Genomic DNA, 20,212 nt, shown 5'->3' on the forward strand with positions numbered 1-20,212 from the left:
GCAGTTCCTTATTTGAAGCCCCCCCGCGAAATGCTACAACAACCCTCCGTGCCTGAAATAGTCCAAAGTGATCCTCAGGGTCAAACTCCAAGTGTTCGGCTTTGATTTGAGTGTAATGGAAATCAGCATATTCTTTGACTAAAAACTTGGCAAATCTTTCAAGTTCTCCAGCCAAAGGTTTGATTCCCGTGTCCGCTTTAACAACTGATTGAGTTGTGGGTACCTTCTGAACCTTTGGCGGCACTGGGACATCAATTGATAATTCTCTAGAGGTAATGTTTTTGCTGAAGTTTTCTTTTGTGAGGTGTTTGAAAGCTTCAAAGAGAATCCTCGCGCTTTTGGGGTCGCAGTTGGAGCACAAACACACATCAAACTGATTTTCTTCTTCTCTTAGTTTTTCAAGTTTTACGTTTGGGTCGGCTTTATCTAACGGGACATAACCTAGTCTGCAAAATCCAATAACATTGAGTCAAAATCGATGATGTTTTAATTTAATTATGGGCCTCAAAACAACAAATAAACTCACAAATTATCAAGAGACATTGCAATGCGAAGGCACACTGGGGTGATGGCAAGTGCGTCCATCCTATCGTCGTTGGATTGCATCATTGGGGTTTGAAAATCACTGATTTTATTCTTTCCTGACCTCCAATTGGTTTCAACAAGCATTATACCGAGGCCTGGATTATTTTCCCCACGACCACACCTGCCAATCATCTGACTGATTGAAGAGGGGTCGCCCCGGCCAACGTGCACCACACATCTGACTTGCTCCCAATTCTGGCCCAACCCACGGGCCATAGTGCATGAAATAATTGGGAACTGTCCATCTTCAAAACCATCAATTATGTCAACTTTATCTAGGTTTCCAGTACACAAACGGTAACAACGAGCAAATGAGCTGTCTGGGTCTAAGTGGCCACCTTGGATATCCCGAGCTTCATGGATTGCGCGAAGGACTTGCCAGGTGAGATTTTGGGTTGGAGCGTAGATGAGAGTTGGAGGAATTTGGTTGTCTGGAATAATGTTTCTGGTTGCGAAGAGCCTTTTAAGGTCATGACACGATCCCAAAGATGAATTCATTGGGACACGGATGAGACAAATTTCCGGACGGGTGAGTTCACCATGTACCATTGTCACATTTTCTGGTAAAATCTTCAAGCTGTTCAGGATCTTCTGGATTGCAACAGGTCTGCAGGTTGCTGAGAGCAAAAGGATTGGTACTCTATTTGCTGCAAGAAGTCTGGCACCTAAGTCTCCATAAGAAGGACAAAAGATACCTCGGTCTTGAAGCTTGAAATGACTGCTAATTTTTTTTCCGAGTCTGCTGGCAACTAAACCCCAAACGTATATCATGTGCGCTTCATCAACAACCATCAAGACTAATTTAGATAGGAATTGGCGGTCAAAAAAGATTTGCCGGAACGTCGGATTATTCAAAAGGACCTCAGGGCTCTGGTAGCTCAGGAAAAGATCAGCCAGCCAGTTGAGTCATTCCAAAGGAAAGCCACTGAAAACTCTAACCAGGTAAATAAAGGCAAAATCCCCTCTAAGCACTTTTTTTCAATGTCCGGTGTAAAGTTCATCTTAGTCAGATTCACCGCTTTTATATTTGCATTTTTCTTCTCCAGGACCTGATTGCGGCACACACATGCAGGGGTTCAAATATTAGTAAGATACCATGCATCAAACAATCAAGAATCAATGGATAACTAACTTGGTTATCTCTGAGAGAATCCAAAGGATTCAAAACAAGGATAATTGGTTTCTTGTACGCAGGAAAGAGGCAATAGTATACTTTGCCAATCCTCGTTTTGCCAAAACCAGTGCCAGCAAGCGTAAAGGTGTGCTTGCGACAAACCAAGCTGATCACCATTTCCATTTGGATTGGCTTCAACGGTTCCGAGTAATACTTGGCTACAGTAAGGGTGATATGTTTGGTAAGTTCAGCACTAGACATTGTGTCAAACTCTTCCCGCAACTTCAATTTTGAGGTTGCGTTTTCTTCTTGAGATAGATTGAGGGTGGCTAGGTTGCCATCATCCTTGTCAGTCGCTTCCATGGCTGATTGATGTAGTTGTCCAATAAGGACGAGGTTCTCTTCCAATGTTATTTCATTCTTTTCTTGTCAATCAAGCTCAAGGTTATTTTTTTGGCCTCAAGGTTTTTTTCTCCATCAATTGTTGGTCATTTGGGCGTGATCAGGCTCACTAGCTTCAATTGGGTCCCAATGCAGTTGGGTCAGTGCGCTATGGAAATACTAAATTAATTTGGAATGAAATGGAGTGATGTGCTCAACATCACTATTATTTTGTTTTTGATTCTGATTTTTGAAATATTTATTTTAGAAGTAGATTAGCTAGATACATAGGATATAAAATACATGATAATTTTGTTGAGAAGGATGCCATTCAGGAAAAATGGGTCCCGGAAGGAGAGGTTGAGAATTGACGGAGTAGTGAGGAATATAATGTTGAGCGTGGTCAATTATCCGCATCTCTCATGCGAGAAATGCAGCTTAGGCCCTGTTTGGAGCCAATATAAATATAGGTGATATGATCATTTGTAAATTCAATAAGAAATACCAAACTCAACATAAAGAATCCAATTTTTTTGTAGGAAACCTACAGTACTGGTCTCATCAACTATGAAGTCAGATTTAACTGATTCAGCCATCTTCAGCACCATAATACCATTATATTCCTTTGTTTTGGTCAAAAGCAATATAATGGTACTACAGTACTGAATATGGCTGAATCAGTTGAATCTGACTTCATAATTGAAGATACAAGTATTGTAGGTTGCCTAGAAAAAATATTTGGAGGCTTTATGTTGAATTTTGTAGTTTTCATTGAATTAACCAATGATTATATCACCTATATTTATATCGGCTCCAAACAAAGCCTTAGTCATAAATCCCTCCGGCAAAGCCTCAGAGCATCCGCATCCGTTGCTAAGTTAGTCTGGACTAACTACACCCCGGGAGTACCTCCACGTGCACCTAACTGAACATCTCCGAGGATTCCTCGGGAACCCGTGCGCAAGGTCAGACCTGCAGGTGACGGTCCAGGGTATTGCAAGGTCACCACCCATATCTCAGGGGTGGCCTTGATGGGATCACCCCGAGGAATCCACGGAAGCCTTGGGCCTTTCGTGGACACAGCGAGGCCTCCATGTGATACAAACATTACTGGAGGGCCCACGGCTTCTCCACGCAGTGCGCTCTACCACAGATAGGCTCATCGGTCACATCAGACCGGATTAATTCATATCGTTCAGATATGGCATCGATACTGCTGGGGTATGTAGCCAGTCACTGCATTGTGTAGTCCTGGTGAAACAAGTGTACATACTACAAAGAGAGAAATTGGGGAAGGGAAAAAAACACACAGCAAAGAAAGAAAACATCCAAATAAGGGACACAAAAAAAATGGAAACAAATGGGAGGGCTGTTGTAGGATTACTCCCAACAGATGGCCGACGGAGTGCAAGATAGAAAAGCAGCTGGGGCTTGAGTGCCATAGAGCTGATTGACGAGACCGTTGCCCCGTGTAACTGCGCTCCGCCAAGCTCGATGGTCACGAGGTCTGTCTGTACTGCAGACCCCCATCCGGTGTCACGAGTGCGCCGGCCCTCTCCGTGCCCGTATTCGCCGCCCGAGAGACCCGGCTTGCTGAGCCACCCACACCTTTCAGCTGGTCGTGCTCGGCTAGCAACCGTTTGCGCAGTCCAAAAGGTGGCCGACGGGTGCCCGGAACAACGTACAAGGGGATCGGCGACTGTAGTGCATACGACTCGCGCTTCATCAAACGGGATGTCTGGGTAGATACAATTCAGCTGATGAGAGGAAGAAGCAGAAGCAGGTCAGCTTTTGTTTTGTTTTTTACATTATTTGGTGAGGGGTGAGGGGTGAGGTGGTGAGGTGGAGATGTCTGACTCTGAGCGAGCCACAGCCTCGGACTCGGAGGTGGAAGGGATCGTGCTGGGGACTCGGAGCAGGCTTGAGCAGCCAAGTGAAATTTTTTGTTTGTGTCTCACAATATTTTCCGCGGCAGGGGTGGTCTGATGTGGTTGGTGAGGGCCAGGGAGGCCAGTGCCGGTCTTTTGCTTGCCATCAAGGTGGGCCAAAGACAGCAAGCCGTGGAAGCCACACAGAAAAAATGGAGTGTGTGGTTTCAATGCGAACAAAAAAGCGCTTTCCTGGACTCCACCGAGATTCAATCTACAGTGCCCCCCATGACTTCTCAACTACCCCTACAGGGGGGTTCCAAATTTTGGAGATTTTTTTTCCAAAAATTATTTTAAAAGTGGGCTGATGCTGGGCTCTTTTTGGCCCATTTTTTGATGCAAATGTCACATTTCACCAACCAGACCTGGTAACATGCATGATAATAGCCCAAATTCATTGAAATTTCACTGGACTCGCTGCCAAGAGAGCAATGAAGAAATACTCTTCACATTGCCACATTCCAAAGAGTGTACTGATGGATATGGCAATTATCAATAACTAAGGAGGTGCATATTTGCATAAATACCTACACCTGTAGTATGTATGTACATAGATACTTTGGTCTCTAAATACATAATAAATATTCTATAAGTCCATAGTACATGTCTGTAACCACATACTATGGTCTTAAAACCAGCTGTTCCAAATTTTGCATCTGAAAAAAATGAAACTTTTTTTTGAGGCATTGCACAGACTTCAAAGTTATATTTTTGAGTTCTCCTACGTCTGTAGGGCTCAAAAATGTATAGTTTACATGTGATACATGTCTGGTGACTTTGAACACATTGTTCAAAGTTCAAATTTTTTTTGCAGGTGTGGGGTAGTTGAGAAGTTGTGGGGGGCACTGTACTCGCGTGGAGTCCTCTGATTTTTTCTCATCGGAGTGACAAGGAATCGAGACCCCTGTCCATCTCCGACAGCGTGCCCACGATCACGTGGGAAACGGTGGATCCCATGTCCGTTTCACAGATCAAGCGCGACCCGTCGGATCCACTGTGGATCCCTCGTCCGTTTCACGGATCAAGCGCGACCCGTCGGATCCACCCAAGGTCGCGGCAGGAAGTACCCCCGCCGTGTAGCTCGGATTACGATCGGAGTAGGCTAATCCGAGTGGCCGACCGCATTGGTGTAGATTGGGAGGTCCGAGGCTGTTGGAGATTATGTGATTAGGTGCCTGTATGGTATGTGTTTGGCACCTAAACACATAGAGTTCATGCCATTGAGCATGATGCATATGCATTTTAGAGGTTAGTCCGAGGACTAGTGGGGGCTAGATCTATACCCCACTAGCTCCAAACCAAGCTCCGGGTCAAGTTGATCCCCGGTTGATCCAACCCGATGCGGTTGCGGGGTCGAACTAAGTGCCCTAATCCGGGCTAACTTAGCGCCCGGTGCGGATGGTCTCAGGCGGGGGAGGGACTTAGTTAAGTTCGGGTGCAAGCACCCTTCTGCTGCGGATACTTGCCGGAAATGTGAAAGTTTTTAGGTGCCAGGTACCAGTCAAATGGCAGGAGGCACCATCAGCTCTAAAAGTGCGCAAAGTCTTTACAGCGAGTTGATCATCCAACAGCAAGCTCAACTAATTTGCAACCCGCCCAGCTCTTGCTTGTCCTGCGTGCAGGCAGACTTGGTGTCAAGTTCGGTGTCAGGCTCAAGTCAAGCTGCAAATAGAGCTCATCCCATGTGTAACGACTGTGTAGCTGATCAAAAATTATTTTGAGAACATCTATAGTTATACGTAGGTAAAGTACAATTATCATGCGCCTTTTATTTACATACTAATGACGAAAGGAACATAATAATAACGAAAGGATAATTAAAAATGGCTTGGTATATTTGGATTACTCAGTCGTCTTTTAAATTTGGTTCGTATACATCTTGTTATTTCTCTTGTTCCGCTTTTCTTTTTCCCTTCATCGAGATATGTTTGCTCTTTGGTTATCCTTTACAACTCGGAATCCCATCTTATAATTCACCACATCGTATAAACCATCCTCATTAGAGTTTCAACGAGGATAGTCTTCCCCGCTCGCTTGAACTGGGCTATCTTGCCAATAGGGTAAACACGAATAGGTGTGCCTTCATGTAGTTCACCACACCATGGTGTCATGGAACTAAGCACATACATAAATGGTGCTACACATTAGATCAGCCAGGTAATCCATGAAACTTGTTTCACAAACACCTTTTTCGGGTAAGTGTCTTGTCAACTTTTTCATAATTATACGGGATGAAGCACGGATTCGAATATGTTTTCAAATCATGGATTGGGTGCTTCTAGATATGTTGTTTTTGATGAGCGACACTGTTTGCTCCAGGTTCCACCGCACGCCGTTACTGGCAAACCCGAGTCAATTTCTGATAGCTTGTTCGACTTCGTCTTTCGATTATGACTCTGGACTGGCCGCGGTTAACTTGCATTGGCATGGTTCTTCACCACCACTGCAGTCTTGCATTGGCAGCGCCGTCCTTCATCGCCGACGCTGCAATTAAGGAACCTTCAGATATCGAACCTGATGTGTTTCGAGACTGGCCATCTTTAACACCTCTGCCTGCAACGTTCTCTGATCACGAGCTCCGCCATAGCTTTCTGGATCCGCACTCCTCCTCTTTCTATCCGCGTGACGATATTTTCCATACACATGAAGAGCTCTTATTTCCATATGGTGTGTAGATAGCATGCACCAATTGTTTTGGCCGTGCTGATGTGAAAAAGCGCTTTGTAGATTCTTTTTTCGAAGGCTCAATGGGACCGGCATTCTCGGAGCAGACGAAAGCGGTACCCGAAAGCATTGGAATTGGATCACCATCAGGAGAACCTGTGAATTCCATGATTGCCAACGAAGCCAATTCCTACAAAGGTCAGATCAAGCGCAGTACTAACAAATGTGACACTTCTTCGGCCAAGTTGACATGCTGGTCAAGTATCCTCTACCGTGCCACTGCTGATGTGAAAAATCAATTTCTAGGCTCTCTTTTTGAAAGCTGGGTACCAGCACTCCCCGACTATTCGAAACTAGTAACCGGAAGTATTGGATCAGCATCAGGAGAACGGGTGAATTCCATGATTGGGAATCATGCCAATGCCCACGAAGGTCAGATACAGCGCAGTTTTATCTATGCAACACTTTCTCGGCCAAGTTACCTTGCTGATCAAATATCTGCGATCTCCGTTCCTTGATATATTTAGAGCTAGTTAAACATGCCGCCAATCAGGTTGAAAAATTCAATTCCGTATTGGGGAAACACGCAAGAGCTGAGCCAACAGAAGTCAATCCTTCACTCCAAGCGCCCAAGAAACCCAAGTGGCATACTTTGGCGGAATTATACAGTATAAATGATGCCCAAAGCGCAAATATCCATGACCTTGCAATGAAAAGACTCAAGAAGCAAGATAGTAAGGATGCAAGAATGAGAAAAAATTACAAACAAGCTATCAATGAAGCATTGGAGCAGATTAGTATCGCTAATGCTCGAGAAAATCAAGAATCACAAATTTTACCAATCACAAATTCAATCTTCAAAGTCAGAAATTTATATACAAAGAGCCAGTACAAATACCAAATTAGACCAACATTGAATTTGGAAGATCGGAATATGATAACCGCAAAAATAGTTCGGGGGAGAACCACCAAAATCTTCCACGCTCTTAACCGTTATCATCATTTGTTAAGCTTAGGTGGACTGGATCAAGTGATGTTAGGGGTGACAAAAGGCACGCATGAAGAGTTACTCAAATGGTTTTTCACAATTATGTTTGAAGAAAATGGGGAGAGATGGCCACTACTTGGCCAAATTGAACTGAATGATCTACCAATAGACCCAATCAAATTTGACAAATCCTTCCACAGCAACACCCAGAAATATTTGATCAATCTATTAATCACTGACAAGTTGATTGACAGGAAAAGAGGCTTGATAGCTGCAATTGAATTGATGGGCTATTGGTATGAAGAATGTGCTTCTGGCACCATCCACACCAACACTCTGGGAATCAGTTGTCATCTCCCCACACCCTTCAACAGAAAGCATTATGAAACAGAAGTTGTGAAAGCATTGAATAAGAACTATCATATGTTTACAGCCATAGAACTCAAGAAGAAAAAAAAATCAAAGAAAATGAAATAAAAAAACGGACTCACTTCGCGCACTGCAAAAAACTCTTTGCGCACTGCACAGTGCGCGCAGTCCCAAACACTTCGCGCACTGCGGGTGAAATACACAGCTTTTTCAAGATTTTTTTTGACCAATCAATAGAACACCTTTTAATTGGTCTCTCTGAATTTTTTGGGAGTTTTTTGAAGCATTCTTCCACGTTAAAAAAATCATAAAAAACCAGGACAAAGGTAGGATGTGGGGGCCTAAAAAACAAAGTTCCTATAGCCCAAAAATTCCAAATAATTTATTGAGTAATGGAATATATAAGAACAGCTACTTTGATACTTTTGAGCCACTTTGTGCAAAAATAAGGGTATGCAAAATGAGGAAATTTCACCACCTGATAGCACATTGCCTCTAAAATATCCTCATTTTTCGGACCCTTATCCTTCCACAAATTAGCTAAAAATTTCCAAAAGAGCTTTTCTCATATCTTTAATTACTCAATAAAATATTTGGAATTGTTGGGCAATGGGAACCTTGTTTTTAAGGCCCCCACATCCTACAATTGTTCTAGTTTTTCATGATTTTGTTAACACGGAAGAATGCTTCAAAAAACTCCCAAAAAATTCAGAGAGGCCAATTAAAAGGTGTTCTATTGATTGGTCAAAAAAAATCTTGAAAAAGCTGTGTATTTCACCCGCAGTGCGCGAAGTGTTTGGGACTGCGCGCACTGTGCAGTGCGCAAAGAGTTTTTTGCAGTGCGCGAAGTAAGTCTGTAAAAAAAAACCACTCAAATTCCTCCAGTTGAAATGTGAGATACTCAAGCAAAACTTTCATTGAAACTCCAACCAGTTACAGTATAGTTTTTTTTTTTTTTTGAAAAGTAAGTATAAATTTTGCACAGTAATAATGCATTCAATCAAAGCATATAGAACCACAAGAATCTCACACAGATATTCAAGAAGGCTATGTTTTTTCTAAGTTTCAATACATCCCCAAATCCATGCACTTTCTCCAGTTTTCCCAGGCATTTTTTATTTGGCAGAAAAATAATATAGACTGAATATCCAACTTAATCAAAGCCACAGATTCACTGACATCCAGATTTTCATAAAAAAAAAAATGTGAATTGGTGTGCAGGGCCTGTGCCTATGCCAAAAGTGTTAGTGCAGCAGTGTTGGTATTGTCCAGTTACATACAAACTAAAGTCATTACAAGAGGAGGATGTGTTTACTGTACAGAAAGGTATTTCAGGTAGCAAGGGTAGTATTACATGGGGGGCAACGGAAGAGTAATTATGTAAGAGGGAGGGAGGAAGATGTGAGGAGAGGCTTTGACCCCCAACGTCTGGGATGGGAGGAGTTAGCAACAGATCAGGCAGCTGTGTGCAGGGTACATGGAAGAGGAGGTAAGGTGGCTTGGTTGCATAGCAACACGTGACATCATGCATGCAAATGCTGTGTAGCTGAGTGTCTCCTGTAGCATAAATCCCTCATTGTTTATATGTTTGGTGCAGCATATGCAGGTAGATCAGATGTACAAGGAACATCTCCTGCAGCATAAATCCCTTGTTGTTTGTACAGTTAGTACAGCATATGGAGGTAGATAAGATGTACAGGGAGTGTCTCCTGCAGCATAAATCCCTCATTCTTTGTACATGCAGCGCAGTACATACATGAAAGTGCTGTGCAGTTGAGATTCTCTGCAGCAGTAATCTCTCACAAGGAGCTCCCTGGGAGAAAAAATCCCTCATTCTTCAATATATAAGGAGGCCTTTCCCCCCTTTCATCAGATCCTTTTCATCATCAGCCTTTGGAGGTTTGGTCACATATGGTAGTTTAGTTAGTATTGCGGTCATTAGTGGTAGTAGTGGTTAGTCTAAGTAGTGGTATTAGTGTGTCAGAAGTAGTAGAACAAACCAGAACTCAACAACAAATTTGAGTTTAGCAGCTTATTAGTAACAGTAGATTATTTACATTAACAATTGTGTGCAACAACAGCCTTGTAGTAGAATTATACCCACTCAATTATATTGCCCACACGTGCAGAAGTTCAAAAAAGATTTACTAGCTTATTGAATCAAGTGATCAAGGTCTGATAGAGATTACTACATAAAAGTAAGATCTATCATGGAATCAGCCACATCTTTATAAATATTGATTACAAGACTCTTAGGCCCTGTTTGGAGCCAATATAATTACACAATATAATCTGGAATTTTGTGACATCTGATCAAGTTTTGGCGGACCTGATCAGATGTCACATAGGATGTCACACAAAAAAACATATATTGCCCGGATTATATTGGCTCCAAACGGGGCCTTAGTTATTTGCATAGTAGTATTAGAGGGGCAGGTCTTTCAAACCACCTGTAAGTTGTAATAGCTTTTCAACCTATTAGCAATTTATTTCCCCCTGATTGGATATTTCACCAAATAAACATTTAGTGTCCCACAAGATTCCCTACAGTGTGCCTGAATATTATGTAGCCAATGAAATGCCAACTCAATTTGGTTTCAAAGTAAGAAAAAATCCATACTTGAACACTGCAAAAAAAACTTGGTCAACTGCTTTCAGTTGACATGCAGGATAATCAAGCAAAGCTGCCATTGTAACTCCACCTGAATGCACAAGTGTCTTTGTTGGCACAGTCACTGTGCAAGGTGCACAGTAACTGTGCATTAAAGCTTGGGTTGAGTCAAACCTTGATTAAGGCTGGTGTAACACCACAAGCTTCCTCAGAGTTACCACATGTCAACTGCTCACAGTTGACACAGTTTTTTTTGCAGTGTGAATACATCCAGCTGAAAGGTGAATGGATAAAAGACTCTTTTTGGAATTTACTAACACCAACAGCCGGCTGGGTCATATTGACAGCTCTGTTTATGAAGCTAAGGGTCAAAAAAAACTGTAATTTTATATGTAATTAGGGTTTCTTAAGCCCTTGCACTATGACTGTGCTGAAATATACAAATCTGAATATAGTACCAAGCTTGTTACACGGTATGTAGCCACTACAAGGGTTATTCTTTATGTTAGAGGATAAAGACTTTGTTATTACCGGGTATCGTACCGGCCCGCCAGTTATCGGTAATTGACGGAGAAGATAAAGTGATTCGGTCCCATACAGGCAGCGTTAGCTAAATGGATAACGTACCTGCCCAATGCTGTCTCGATGATCCTCATCCAACAGTCAACTGTCTTTCAACGCGCTGAGACCTCACGGGCCCTACGTGCAGGCAGACTTTTGGTGTCGAGTGTGGTGAGTCGGGCTGGTGGTGGCATGGAACTTGGTACATCAATAGCGCTACATATACATATCAAACTTGCTTCACCAAAACACCCTTTTGAGATGGGTGTCTTGTATTCTTCTAGCTCACCATTTGAAGCACGAAGTGGAATGTGTTTTCGAATGGATTGAGCACTTTTTTTGTTGGTGTCAGTGATGATTTGGTTCAAGTTCCACTGCGCACAACAAAAAAGAAAACACTGGCAAACCCAAGCCAATTTCTGATAGCTTGTTCGACTTCGTCCTTCGATTATGACTCTGGACTGGCCACGGTTAACTTGCTTTGGCATGGTCCTTCACCACCACTTCAGTCTTACATTGGCAGCGCCGTCCTTCATCGCCGACGCTGGATTCAAGGAACCTGATGTGCTTCGACCTTTGACACCTCAGCCTGCAACTTCCTCTGATCAGGAGCTCCTCCGTAGCTTTCTGGATCCGCACTCCTCTTCTTTGTATCTGGGTCATGATCTTTTTTTTACACATGAAGAGCTCTTGTTTCCACATGGTGTGTCCTAGTGGCATTTATCATTTGTTTGACCGTGCTGATATGAAAAAGTGCTTTATAGACCCTATCTCCGAAGGCTCAATGGAACCAGCATCCTCCGAGCAGAAGAAGCTGGTTCCCGGAAGCATTGGATCACCATCAGGAGAACCTGTGAATTCCATGAATGCCAACGAAGTCGATTCCTACAAAGGTCAGATCAAGCACAGTACTAACCAGACGATACTTCTTCGGCCAAGTTGACTCAGTGACAGAATCCTTTCACGTGCTAATGTGAACAAACGCGTTGTAGATACTTTTTTGGAAACCTGGTTCAGCACACCATTCTCCAAGCATACAAAATTAGTGACCGGAAGTATTGGATCAGCATCAGGAGAACCTGTGAATTCCATAATTGCCACCGAAGCCAATTCCTACGAAGGTCAGATCACGCGTAGTCCTAAAAATGAGACACTTCTTCAACCAAGTTGACATGCTGATCAAGTATCCTCTACCGTGCTCATATGGACAAGCGCTTTGTAGACCCTTTTTCTGAAAGCTGGGTACCAGCACTCTCCGACTATTCAAAACTAGCAACCGGAAGTATTGGATCGCCATCAGAACGTGTCAATTACATGATTGGCAATCATGGCAATGCCCTCGATGGTCAGATCCAGCGCAGTTTTATCTATCCAACCCTCCCTCGGCCAAGCTGCCTTGCTGATTGAATATCCGAGACCTCCGTTCCTTAACATATTTAGAGCCAGTTAAGCAGGTCGCCAATCAGGTTGAAAAATTAAATTCCGTATTGGGGAAGCACTCAAGAGCTGAACCAACAAAAGTCAATCCTTCACGCCGAGCGCCCAAGAGACCCAAGTGGGGTCCATTACCGGACTTATACACCATAATTACTCATCATGTCGAAAGCATTGATAGACTTGCGCAGAGAAGGCTCAAGAATCAAGGTAGCGAAGATAAAGGAATCATCAAGCAATACAAACAATACATTGAAACACAATTGAAGCAGATTAGTGTCATTAACGCGAAAGGATTTCTGTATTCAGAAACGTTACCAATTGCAATCTTCAAGGTCAACTCTTCATCTACAAAAAAACCGTACCAATACCAGATTAGACCAACATACGACTCCGAGGATAAGAGTCTGATACGCCCACAAAGACTCCGTTTTCGAATCGCCCAAATCTTCCACGCTCTTAACCTTTATCACAATTTGCTAAGCTTAGGTGGACTAGATCATATGATGTTAGGGGTCACAGGCAATGTACATGAAGATTTGATCAAATGGTTCTTCACAATTATGTTCAAAGGAACTCCAGGGAGATGGCCAGTCCTTGGCCAAATTAGACTGAATAATCTACCAAGAGACTCAATTGAATTTGACAATTTCTTTCCGAGCAAACCCCAGAGATATCTGATGGATCTATTCCTATATGAGGAAAAGATTGGAAGAAAAATGAGCTTCACAGCTGCAATAAAATTGATGGGATATTGGTATGAAGAATCTACTTCTGGCGTCTTCCACACCAACGCTTTGGGGATCAGTCCTCATCTTCCCCCACCCTTTGACCAAGAAACTTATGAAACAGCATTTGTGAAAGCGTTAGGTAATGTCCATTATAAGAGGTACAACACACCCACTTAACAAGAAAAAGCTCACTTGGCTCCAAAAGAATCTGAAAGAACAAGACCAACTCAACTGCCACCATTTGACACACAAGATACTGCAGCAGAAATCCCGGTGCAACACCAACCAATTTCATAATAGTCTGTTTTGGATACTAAGTAATAGTATTCAATGCACCTGTTGGAATTTCACATCTCTGTCACTCACTTCTTTCCTGTCTCTTCCCTGTCACTCCCTTTCTCCTTCCAGTTGCATATGCAAGTTCCATCTTCTGCCCACATCTTGTCTCCCAATGTAATAGCTTAAATATCCACTCAGATAGATAGAAATAGAATCATCAGCTTCTGCACGCTTTACCCTGAGACCAGTGAGTCTCTTGTAGTGAGGAGCCTTTTTCCTTCTCACAGCTAGCAGCTTGACCCCTCTCTGGGGTTCCTTCTCCTTTTTGGTTACCTCAGAGCTTTTCTCCTCTAGGCCTCAAACCTCACTTGAGCTTTCTTCCTCGAGTCCTCATCTGTTCTCCGGTTGTCTTTTCAACAGCGCCTAGTGATAGTCCATTCAATGCATACAGAACAGCAAGAATTTCCCAAGATAGTTAAGAATAGTACATTGTTTCTCTATTTTATAACTGCATCCCCAAATCAGTGAACTTTCTCTCCAGTTTTCCTAGGCCTAGTTTGGCAGCAAGATTTACATAAAGAGACTTGGAAAAATGACTCCCAAAAATTGGGAAAACAACTCCTATACATTGCCGGGACCAAATAGCGACTGGGTCCAGACGTCAACCTAGACCCTTTTTTTGGGAATCACTTTCCTGAAACAGATTATTTTTTGGGGGTCATTGCAACTAATTAGTTATATTTTTTTTTGTTATCCGCTCCACCCATAACTTTTTTTTCCCACACACTACATGCATAAAAATTTGATATCAAAGTGGATTTTGCATAAATTGAACCCCTTCAAACTTATAGCAATAGTGTGCCATCAAAACATGAGATTTGAGGGGTGCACATTTTATGATCCGCCATATTCATAACTTTTGTTTCCCACGCACAACATGCATAAAAATCTCAGATAACAGATAAATATGCATAAAATCAAACCCCTGGAAGATTTAGTAATATTGTGTCATCAGAACATGAGATATGAGGGGTGCACAGACAGAGTAGGAAAATGACTGCTAACCCTACAACTTTTTTGTCACCGACCCATAAAATCTGCAACTTTCAGGGATCTTTTAATAATTTATATTATCTGTTCTATTAAATTATTAGCAATATTGTGTCATCATAACATGAGATATAAGGGGGGGGGGTGATTAGCTCAGTAGGAAATTACCACTAACTGTATAACCTTTTTGTTACACAACCAAACAGTCTAAAAATTTCAGGGATGTTTTTATGTTGTAAATAATCTGTGCTACAAAAATCATGGAAATATTATGTCATCAGAACATTCACCAGGGGGGAAAGTGTGGCACTCCCTGGAGAGTGCCAGACCGTATGTTCCTTTGGGAAGACTGTCTGATGTCAAATGTGTGAGCATGTGGGATTTAGGTTTAAAATATGTTGACCTTATGTTCAACTCATGCTGATCTTTGATCCACTCCATGGTGAACATGTTGGTAATTGAGTTGAGGGTACCCCCACTTGATGCCTGGTACACCCTGGTATTCTACACTTAGTGGTGTGTTTCAGGAATCAATTTGAGACCCCCTCCACTCAATGAATGGGTTGTAAAGTCATTGAGTGGAGATTCCCTCCACTTGATGACTGTTGGACAACCATTGATTGGAGGTTGTGTCCACTCAATGACCATATCTAAATCACCAGCCACCAAGTGGAGACATCCTCCACTCGATGACTGGTTTTTAATGTCATTGAGTGGAGGGATTCTCCACTCGAGGACTGGTGTGTATACTGGCTGTTGAGTGGGGGGGGGTTCCTTACTCGGTGACTGGTTCTACTGGCCATTGAGTGGAGACACCCTCCACTTGATCACAGTTCACTAGGCTGGGAAAATCCCAGAGCAGTGACCAGTACTGCATGTTGGTCATTGAGCCGGGCCTCTCCCAGCTTTAAGGAATGTATGTACTGTACTCAGCGCGGGGAAAGTCCCGGCTTGATGGACAGTATGTACTGTCCATCCTGCTGCACTTTTCCAAGCTGAGTGACCAGTGTAGGCTGCCTACCGCGCTCGGAAAGGCTGACTAGATGACCAGCATTTGCTGGTCATTGGGCCAGGGCTTCTCGCTGGATGACCAGTATCTACTGGTCATCGGATTTGAGCTCGGAGAGGCTGCAGATCGATGACCAGGGCATGATGCCTGTCAAGCGCGGCCTCTCTGAACTCGATGACCAGTTTGTGTTGGCCATCCAGTTGGAGAAGCCCTGGTCCGATGACCAGCACCTATTGGTCATCGTTCTGGGCCTGTCTGAGCTTGGTGAGCAGTCTGTACTGTCCACCAACCTCGGAAAAGCCAAGCTGAATGAACTGTATTTAGTGTACTGTTCATTGAGTTGGGGCTTTCCCAGCTCAATGACCAGCAAACAAAGGTCATTGAGCCCGTGTAAACAAGCAACTCGCCAATGTCCACCCTGATGTTTGGCCGAACATGACGGTGGACATAGCGACAAAAAAAACACGCTCCCCGGGGACACCCGGGGATACAGAGCTGATCCCTGTTGCCCCGCTGCCACCTTAGTTCACTTGTGCCCAGATTGAAACTCCTGGAACACAAGCTTTTTTGGTGATTTGCAACACATATGAACACCATTTTTGCCACTACAAAATGATGATGATTTTGATTGTTCTGGATACAGCAGGTCAAAAGAGCATCATTCTTATCTTACACCTGGTGCTAATAATTACCATGTGATAAGAGCAATCAACCCCATTTTGTTGCACAATGGCCACGGACATAATGGTAGGTGTGATGAAGGTATGTTACCTGGAGGAAAAAATCACCCAAAACAGTCAGGCAAAAGGTGTGAAGATGATCAATCTACAAGACAAACGGTATGACCCTGCATGCTGAGATGTGTGTGGACATTTCAGAGTTGACTTTTCACCTCAGAGTTCAGACCAGCTATTGAAATCTTTCTCCTGCTGGTTCCAGGATCATCAAAATATTGATGCATCTATTGATATCCACCAATCTGCCCCCTTCCCTCTGTGAAGCTTAATAATTTTAACCTCTAGCTGCTGCATTTTATCAGGCATATGGAGGTCAAGTGAAGGAAAATTGTGCAATGTGTATCCACATACAAAAGGTGCATGGACCCAAATGAACAGCTGACCGCATGGCAAACTTTAGCCTGCATAAGTGGACCATCACTTGGTAAACATGGTTGGTGAAAAGGCCTCTTTGATTGTTCACATTTCATATTACAGGGAGGGAAGACAGGTTACAGAGGTTTTCCCAGCTTTGACACTGTGTGATACTCAAAAAAGAGAAATTTAATTTTACATAACTTTCCTCCCAATTGATGAAGGGAACATGCATGGCATAAATATCCCACAAGGATTAATCTACCAGTTAGCTGAGTCTTTGCGGTTGCTATAATTTACAGCTATTTTTCATTATGTGATTTTATGTGGGTTTTGATTGAAAAAAATCAGCCCTGAAAAATCTTCCTTCTCACTTGGTCAAGGATATCTTTGAGCATCAGGATAGTTACATTCTTGGCAAAACATGTTGTGAATTGAATCTCACATCCTGGATTTTGTTTGATATGAACCAAACAGAAAATTTCAACTAAGATATTTCCATGTGTTGGAATTGAGTTACAGATCATCCCGCAACCACTTCACCTACAGTTACACATCTGTTGGGAGGAAAATTGAACAAAGAGTTGCGACTCACATCTAACTCACATCAGACCATTTGACTGACAGAATTACGGCCTGGCACTCTCCAGAGAGTGCCACACTTTCCCCCCTGGTGATTACATATGAGGGCTGCACGTTTGCACGTTAGCCATCATGCATTACCAACTTCAAATCTCATGTAGACCCGGTTCCGCTGAACTTTACATCAGTTTTATTAGCTCAAAAGAACCGCCTGAATCTATCCTTTCAAATGACGCAATTTCTATGTGTTCTTGCTGACATTTGCAGTTTTTACAGGGCTTTCTGTCCAGCCTTCTGTCCCAACGACGGAGTGCGCACCCCCCGGTTACCTAACCCTAACAAATTGGTACATTGGGGGTGAAATTTTAAATGAAATGTACATGTTACATGCTGTGTTACATACACGTTAAATGTTAAATGTTGTGTGTGTACATGTGTTTTGTGGTGTGCGCACTTGTTGCTTACGGGTTACATGGTGTTTGTGCATGTCACGGGTGATTTGTACATGTTACATGTTATACATGTGTTGCACTGTTTTTAAACTTCTTGAATGGGGTTTACATGGTGCAGGAAATTCATGTGGGGGTTCTTGGGGGTTCAATGTTCTGGGAACATCTTCCATGGGGGTTGTGTGTTACGGAAACATGTTTCATGGAGGTTGCATGTTGCAGAAACATGTTTCATGGGGATTGTGTGATGCCGGAACATGTTACATGTTGCACAAGCTTGATACATGGGCTACTTGTTGTAGATTTTACATGGGGTTATGTAACAATGTGGTTCAACTATTATGGGACTAATTCATTAGTTAAGCTTATATTCTTGAGTTTAATTTAGGACAATCAGCTATTGGGGTCTTACAATCATGCGTCTTTTTCATCCTGTTGATCTTCTGGGTGGATGACATATTCTTCTTGGTCTGACGTCATTGATTCCTCTCAAGGTTCTGTTGTTGTTATTTTTCCTCTTGACAATTGGGTCTTTCCTTGTTTCCTCTTGAGATATTCTTTGTTATCATTTTCCTTAGAAATCTAAAATATCAATATCAACATTATAAATGAACTCTATGTATCATCAATTGAGTTACTCTGTTAAGTTTCTATTGTGCATTGCATTGGCCTTAAATCTAGTTACTAGGGTGTTTCAAAGTAGACCCACATGTGCATGCAGGTCACTTTGCATAACCCAGTTTTGCGGGGAGACTGCAAGTCAACATTCAACATTTGAATTAAATCCGGAAAAATCACCTCCTTCTTTTGGGGCAATTCACTGTGTGCAAGGTATTTTTCGGCTTGCGCGCACAGCGGGCTTGACGTCAGGGGACGGTCAATTCTGTGTGCGAAGAGTTTTTTGCTGCTGCACAAAGTAGGTCCGATGATTTTATCTAAACAGTGACATATGCAATTTTGAATACCATAATCCCAATCAAAAGTCTCCCCTGTGAACAAACACAACAACAAAAACAACAGGGCTGGTAATTCAAACAACAAACATAGCAAGCAAGCCCATTGGTAGTCCACTCAGCCTGTTGTACGGGATCTGGGGCTGGTGGTACATCACCCTGTGCAAGCACAGAGGGGGATATCCGAACTTCACATTGAGCACCTAACACACCATTGCTGCGGTGGAGCATGTGGTCTTTCAAAGCAAGCCTCCGGAAGCCCCTGGAAGCCTGCAGGAGGAATCTGAACCCAAACACTACAGAGCCTAGAATCAAGATTTTGTCAGGCGGTGTTTTTCCACCCATCAGAACATGTATGCTGCCCGCAAAAACATGCCGATCGGCTCTCATAGCACACAAATTCAGTCCAGGTTGGGCTGTTCTTCTCAATCAACCTGGAATCCATCATCAAAGCAAATCAAACCGTGGAAGCTCCTGAAGCTGAGAATCACAGAGAAGATCCATGCTTGCCGGTGCACATCCGTTGGAAAGCCCATCCATGCAGGATCTGGATAAGTGTAATATTGATCTCATGGTGCATGAGATGGCACAATCCCATTGTGGAGAGATCAGTAGTGTGTGCTACAGTGTATTTTTTTTTTATCTAAATGATTGGGCAGTAGTGCACACCCCTATACACGATTGAGGCCGCGCAACAGGGCCACAGATAGCAGGGAATACTATCAATGCTGGTTTGGCATAGTGCTACAGGCTGGCCTAAGCTGGAGGGTTGAAGTTTGCCGCAGCTCAACATGCAGTTGCTGAGCAACACCGAGGAATGCAAGCCCAGGGGCCCCATTGCTCCGGTGGGGGGGGGGGGGGGGGCGACGACCCAGTGGTCATGGCACGCGGGAGCCGCCGGCGGCCCTGGCATTTTGCAGATGATGAACACGTCGCAGGGTCTTGCAGTGAATGAAGATCTTGGCGCGGGCCCGCTTGCGGCGTTCGCCCGTGACACCCCGTCGATAAGTGCGTCACAGGCGGCAGCTCTGCAGCCGGCGCACACCAGACAGCCGGCGGCGCAGGAGAACGCCGAGAGGACGGTGGTGCCGAGTTTCATGACGGAGGGAGTTGTTTCAAGCGACGAGGCGACTGCGAATGGGACTGAATATGTGCTGGCCGATGGGTGTCTTGTGCGGAGATTGTCGTGCAGAGAGAGTCTGCTAACCGTTGTCCTATTTGAGGAGACATGACTCGCTAGGTTTGTCATGTCCTTGCGAGGACGGCATGGGCATGGGTGCGGATGAAGACACGCAGCTCGATATACAACTGCTCTCAGCCCACCGATCCCGCCACGCTCTGTGACCAAGGCCATGGCCATGTATCCTCACCCCCGTCCTGCTCCCCGCCCAGATCCTCCACCTCCACACACACACTCTGAGCACCACAGTCTC

General features: G+C 43.6%; 3 protein-coding genes across 3 annotated transcripts; 1 reads left to right on the forward strand and 2 right to left on the reverse strand.

Moving 5' to 3' along the window:
• Positions 1 to 3,261: 3,261 nt before the first annotated feature.
• Positions 3,262 to 3,806, reverse strand: PtA15_18A230 (uncharacterized protein; the record flags this gene model as incomplete). Its single annotated transcript, XM_053164749.1, has 2 exons — positions 3,262 to 3,296; positions 3,605 to 3,806. The coding sequence occupies 2 exons, from the start codon at positions 3,804 to 3,806 to the stop codon at positions 3,262 to 3,264; spliced, it is 237 nt and encodes a 78-aa protein (XP_053028727.1).
• A 7,881-nt stretch (positions 3,807 to 11,687) lies between these two features.
• PtA15_18A231 (uncharacterized protein) lies at positions 11,688 to 12,144 on the forward strand (the record flags this gene model as incomplete). Its single annotated transcript, XM_053164750.1, has 2 exons — positions 11,688 to 11,859; positions 11,966 to 12,144. 2 exons carry the CDS (start codon positions 11,688 to 11,690, stop codon positions 12,142 to 12,144), a joined length of 351 nt encoding a protein of 116 aa, XP_053028728.1.
• A 7,379-nt stretch (positions 12,145 to 19,523) lies between these two features.
• On the reverse strand, positions 19,524 to 20,133 carry PtA15_18A232 (uncharacterized protein; the record flags this gene model as incomplete). The annotated part of the gene is made up of 2 exons (XM_053164751.1): positions 19,524 to 19,535; positions 19,651 to 20,133. 2 exons carry the CDS (start codon positions 20,131 to 20,133, stop codon positions 19,524 to 19,526), a joined length of 495 nt encoding a protein of 164 aa, XP_053028729.1.
• Positions 20,134 to 20,212: the final 79 nt, after the last annotated feature.

Source organism: Puccinia triticina, chromosome 18A (assembly GCF_026914185.1).
Source record: "Puccinia triticina chromosome 18A, complete sequence".
NCBI classification, from domain to species: Eukaryota; Fungi; Basidiomycota; class Pucciniomycetes; order Pucciniales; family Pucciniaceae; genus Puccinia; species Puccinia triticina.